Here is a 4,910-nt window from a genome sequence, read left to right as displayed (position 1 = left end):
CCCCTTGCAGAACGTGGCCGTGCGCAAGGTCAAGGTCCTCAAGGCGCCCAAGTTTGACCTGACCAAGCTGATGGAGGTGCACGGGGACTACAGCGCCGAGGAGGTCGGCGCGCGCGTGGAGCGGCCCGCGGCGGCGGCGCCGGCGGAGGGCGAGGCGGCGGCGGCGCCCGCGGAGTGAGGCGGTCGCGGGCGGTCGCGCGCGCTGCGGGACACGGGGCGTTGTGCGGCTGTAACGCGTGTCCCTGGCTGTGTTCGGTGTGGTTAGGGGGCAAGCTGGAGTGTGGGCCCCGACGTTCAAGCAGCCGGGCCAGTCCTGCGCTCGCAGCTGATGGGGCGGCGGCGAGGGGGCGCGCGCCAGCGCACGCCCAGTGAGCGGCGCAGCTGCTTTAAGGGGCGACGGCAAGGACAGGGCATGTTACACGCTTAGTCAGCGCCACGGATGGACAGCCCAGGCCAGCCACACCCGTTGATGCTGAATGGGCGGACGTGCGGCGCTCGCGCGGGCGGCCGAGCCTGCCGGGGCGCGTGCGCTGGCTGCATGCGAGATTCGGGCCTGGAAAGTGCAAGGCAGAAACCCTGAAATACGGCTGGTGGCGGCCCCGACTGTTTGCCGCCGTGTGACCGCCTAAAACAGGACCGACCAGCCGAGCTGCGCTCATCTATGTTGGGGTGCCGCGTGCAATCGAAAAGGGGGTTTGAGAAACATAGCAATCCTAGCCTGCGCTCATCAATCAGATTCTTGTCCAGTGTGCTGCGCAATTCGTCGCTCCCGCCGCCTGCCATGCCCACGCACACGCCAGCGACCGTGGCAGCACCAGCTGCCAGCAGCCCCCATGCGTGTGCGGAGGTCGGCACGCGGCCCTGCGGCCGCCTCACAGTGCCAGCAGCGCCAGGGCGCCCGCCGCCGCAGCTGCGGCGCCCGTGGCCCAACCCGCCACGCGCGGCGCGCCTGCTGCGCTGCGGTCCGTCCGGTTCATCGGCCGCGCGAGCGGCAGCGGCTTTGCGCTGCCTGCGGCGCCGGCGGCGCCCGGCGCGGGGGCCGGTGGCGTGGGGGGCGTAAACTTCATGTTTGGGCGCCAGCCCCAGGAGCCGAAAAAGAGACCGTTGGCAGTGGTTTGACCGCACACGTCGAGCAGGACCACCTCAAGCGTGTGGTTCCCGCTGTCCGCCACCCGCAGGTTGAGCGGGCTCTCGCAGTGCACCGCGTCCGCCGCGTTGGCGATACGCGTGCCGTCGACATAGCAGAACTGCTCGCCGTAGCCCTGGGTGTCCCACGTGAACGCGGCGCTCGCGCCGGACGCGACGGGCACCTCGGGGCCCGCTAGGTTGGCGATCTTTGACTTGACGGTCTGGATCGGCACGGGCTTGTTGCTGATGTTGCGCAGGCTGACGCCCATGAACTTCGCTGAGCCGTCGTCGTACTGGTCAAGACCGAACAGGCTGTTGAGGTCTGGGGTGCTGGTCGACAGCGAGCCCTCAATCCAGACATTGTAGTATCCGTTGACCAGCCCGGGGCTGTCCAGGAAGACCTGCAGGTGGTTGGGGTCCTTGGGGTCGGTCCACTTCACGTACTGCCCAAAGTAATCCTGCAGGTTGTCGCCCTGGGGCGTGCGGTCGAAGGTGCGGTTGAGCTTGCCCCACACGTGGAAGACGGTGCTGAACAGCTGCAGGTCGCCCCTGGGCGGCTCGAAGGGGGACAAGGGGGAAGGAGGGAAGCGGCTGTTGTGAGGGAGGGGCGGCATCGTACTCAGAGCCCATGGATCCCGTTCACGCGTTTGAGGGTAGAGAGGCACGAGGGGTTGGGTGTACGCAGGGAGCCTTGGCAAGCTGGGTGATTAGTGCATGAGGTGCGCACTGGGCCGCGCCTGTTCGGCGCCCATCCTGCAATACTCATATCCCTGGTTGCCCAGATATTCCTTTTGCGCCACACTCCTTCCTGCTGCCTGCACACCACACAGACCACACAGACCACACAGACCACACGGATCACACAGATCAGATCATGACTACCATCTCAAAACAGGCACACCACCCACCCACCCAAAGCAGCCCCCAAACCTCCGTTTCCCCCACCCTCAACCATCTGCCTCCATCCTGCTGACTCAGGCCCTCAACCTCCGCCCCTGGTGCCCCCCTATCCCCACTTCCCGCGCGCCTGGAGAATTGGGGCTTGGGGGTGATCCCTGTGAGGTCCACCGCGAAGCTGCTGTTGCAGCTGTGGAACGTGATGTTGGCCTGCGGCCGCGTGGCCAGCTTGAAGAAGCAGACCTGGCGCATGATGGACTGCGCACGCGCCGGCACCTCGAACTGCTGCGCGCCGATGGAGACGATGCCGGAGCCCGGGATGAGGTCCATCTTAACCTGCAGGCAGTAGTCACCCTGCGAGATGTGCGCACACGTGCATGTGTGTGTGTACGTGTGGGTGGTGCATGTGCTTGTGAGTGTGTGTGTTTGTGTTCGTTTGAATGTGTGTGTGAAAGAGAGAGGCTGAGCTTGCTGTGTGTCAGGGGTGCAGCATTGTGCGCAACCCGCTGTGTGCAGGGCGTTGGTGGGGCGGTGGGGCTGCGCTGGCAAAGCAGGGAGCAGCTCTTGATTCATATCTGGGGGTGACAGGGCCTAGGCAATGCTGCTGTGACCCCGCGCGACGCAGCGCGGCAGAGCGCCGACGACTCGCAGGCGCGGCCAGCCCTGCCGCAGCCGCCCGGCCCCCATGACGAGCGACGCCGGTGTGCAGGGCGAGCGGTCACGGGCGCGGCGGGGGGCTCACGTCGGGCAGCTGCGGCACAAAGTTGAGCGTCACATTGGCGGGCGGGTCCTGCTTGGAGCCCTTGAGGAAGGGCCCCAGCTGCCCGCTCTGCCCGGCGAGGGCCCACGTGATGGTGAACGCCGCGGGCCGCGTGAGCACGCCCGCGCCTGCGGCGCTCTGGCCGGTGACGCACGCGACGGGGACGCTGCCGCCGACTTGGGTGTAGACGCTGGCGGGGCCCATGTACAGCTGCGGGATGGGGTACCCAGCCAGCGCCACCTTCATCATCTGGTCGGTCTGCATGTTCCCGCCGCTCTGCTGCACCGCCTGCGACCAGCCGGTGGGCAGGTTCTCGCCCTGGGGCGGGAAGAAGGTCAGGCCCATGTCGCAGGGGCCCTTGGGGGCCGATGTGGCCGCCTGGGGCATCATGGTGGGCGCCTGCGGCGCGACGACCAGGTTTTGCGCGCGAGCGCCTGCGCGCAAGAGGGGCAGGGCACGCAAGACAAGGCGTGCGATCTTTGCGTAAACCTCGCATGCGGACCGAGGGCAGATGTCCGCATTTGAGCTTGGTCGGATTACAGTGCTGAACGCAACCCACTCGAAGGGCTACCTTCCAAGCGCATAAGCCCGAAAGTAAGATTTTATCAATTTACTTGAGCATGTGACTGCGCAGCAGTGCGCGGGGGCGAGCCTGATCGTGAAACTGCTACATACCCGCTGCGAGGAGGGCCAGCACCAGCACCACCAGCCGCCTGTCCGCCATGATGAAGAAACGAGAGCCAAGAAAATTATAACCGCTGCGCTACGCCTTGCACCGCGTGCTTGTCCTCTTGAGCGGGCTGGCCGCGGGTGGTTGTCGTCTGCACGCAGGGCCAACACCGCGCGTTGAAAGAGAGAATGAGAGGATTTTAATGTATTCGAATGCCTCAGCCTCCTTGGTACAGCTGCTGACCCCGTCGGTAACCCCCCAACAGTGCGCGCTGCCTGTTCAGCTGATGCACCTCGACACGACAAATGGGTGCGCGACAGCCGATAGGTCACACATGCAGGGCTCTGTACGAGATTTACACACCAGGGTCAAACAGAAATGGTGTTACCTCAAACACCTGGGGGTCGTAGTCGGCCGTCACCGTCGCACCGAGGATTTCCAGTGTGCGGCCGGCTATCGCAGCAGAGTGCACAAAGCGAGTGAGGCATCCCTGCTCGCAACCTTTCCACCGGTACTTGCATCACAAATCACTTGATAAATTACACCTAGAAGCCCCCGCCAACCCCAGGCGGGATCAGCTGGCGCGCTTGCTGCCTAGAGGTAGTAAGAGCGCTGTGGCTTGGGTGCCGGCTTAAAAGCATGTGCAGCGCTGTCTTGCTGCCTGCTGCTTGCCTCTTTTTTTGTATCACCCCTCACAGAGGCCTGGCCAGCACCGCAACACCAGGCGCAGCAGCGCCCTCGTCGCGGCTGCGCTGCCTGCATCTCACCCCGTCCCGCGCGGCGCGGTTGCCGCGCTGCGGTCCATCCGGTTCACAGCCGCGCGAGCTGCAGCGGCGTCGCGCTGCCCGCGGCGCGAGCGGCGCCGGGCTTCGGCGCCGGCGGCGTGGGGAGCGTCAACTTCATGTTTGGGCGCCAACCCCAGGATCCGTAAACGAGGCCGTTGGCGGTGGTCTGGCCGCACACGTCCAGCAGGACCACCTCAAGCGTGTGGTTCCCGCTGTCTGCTAACCGCAGGTTGAGCGGGCTCTCGCAGTGCACCGCGTCCGCTGCGTTGGCGATGCGCGTGCCGTCGACATAGCAGAACTGCTCGCCGTAGCCTTGCGTGTCCCACGTAAACGCGGCGCTCGCGCCGGACGCGACGGGCACCTTAGGGCCGGCAAGGTTGGCGACCTTCGACTTGACGGTCTGGATGGGCACCGGCTTGTTGCTGGTGTTGCGCAGGCTGACGCCCATGAACTTCGCTGAGCCGTCATCATACTGATCGATGCCGAATAGGCTGGTGAGGTCTGGGGTGCTGGTCGACAGCGAGCCCTCAACCCAGACGTTGTAGTATCCGTTGACCAGCGCGGGGCTGTCCAGGAAGACCTGCAGGTGGTTGGGGTCCTTGGGATTGGTCCACTTCACGTACTGATCAAAATAATTCTGAAGATTGTTGCCCTGGGGCGTTCGGTCAAA

At 65.3% G+C, this 4,910-nt stretch overlaps 3 protein-coding genes across 3 annotated transcripts in view; 1 reads left to right on the top strand and 2 right to left on the bottom strand.

The window, feature by feature from the left end:
• MNEG_10321 (small subunit ribosomal protein S3Ae) overlaps positions 1-178 on the top strand; it is a gene marked incomplete at both ends in the record, with an annotated part of 2,845 nt that extends 2,667 nt beyond the window's left edge. The window contains one exon of the mRNA XM_014041208.1: positions 11-178. Coding sequence (XP_013896662.1) covers positions 11-178 — 168 coding nt within the window. The remainder of the gene's footprint in view (positions 1-10) is intronic.
• A 694-nt stretch (positions 179-872) lies between these two features.
• On the bottom strand, positions 873-3,509 carry MNEG_10320 (hypothetical protein; the record flags this gene model as incomplete). The annotated part of the gene is made up of 4 exons (XM_014041207.1): positions 873-1,677; positions 2,225-2,379; positions 2,768-3,219; positions 3,461-3,509. The coding sequence occupies 4 exons, from the start codon at positions 3,507-3,509 to the stop codon at positions 873-875; spliced, it is 1,461 nt and encodes a 486-aa protein (XP_013896661.1).
• A 756-nt stretch (positions 3,510-4,265) lies between these two features.
• MNEG_10319 (hypothetical protein) lies at positions 4,266-4,688 on the bottom strand (the record flags this gene model as incomplete). Its single annotated transcript, XM_014041206.1, has 1 exon — positions 4,266-4,688. One exon carries the CDS (start codon positions 4,686-4,688, stop codon positions 4,266-4,268), a length of 423 nt encoding a protein of 140 aa, XP_013896660.1.
• Positions 4,689-4,910: the final 222 nt, after the last annotated feature.

Source organism: Monoraphidium neglectum, assembly GCF_000611645.1.
Source record: "Monoraphidium neglectum strain SAG 48.87 unplaced genomic scaffold scaffold02270, whole genome shotgun sequence".
Taxonomy (NCBI): domain Eukaryota; kingdom Viridiplantae; phylum Chlorophyta; class Chlorophyceae; order Sphaeropleales; family Selenastraceae; genus Monoraphidium; species Monoraphidium neglectum.
Note: the sequence above shows the minus strand (reverse complement) of the source record. Positions and strands in the feature narration are given on the sequence as shown.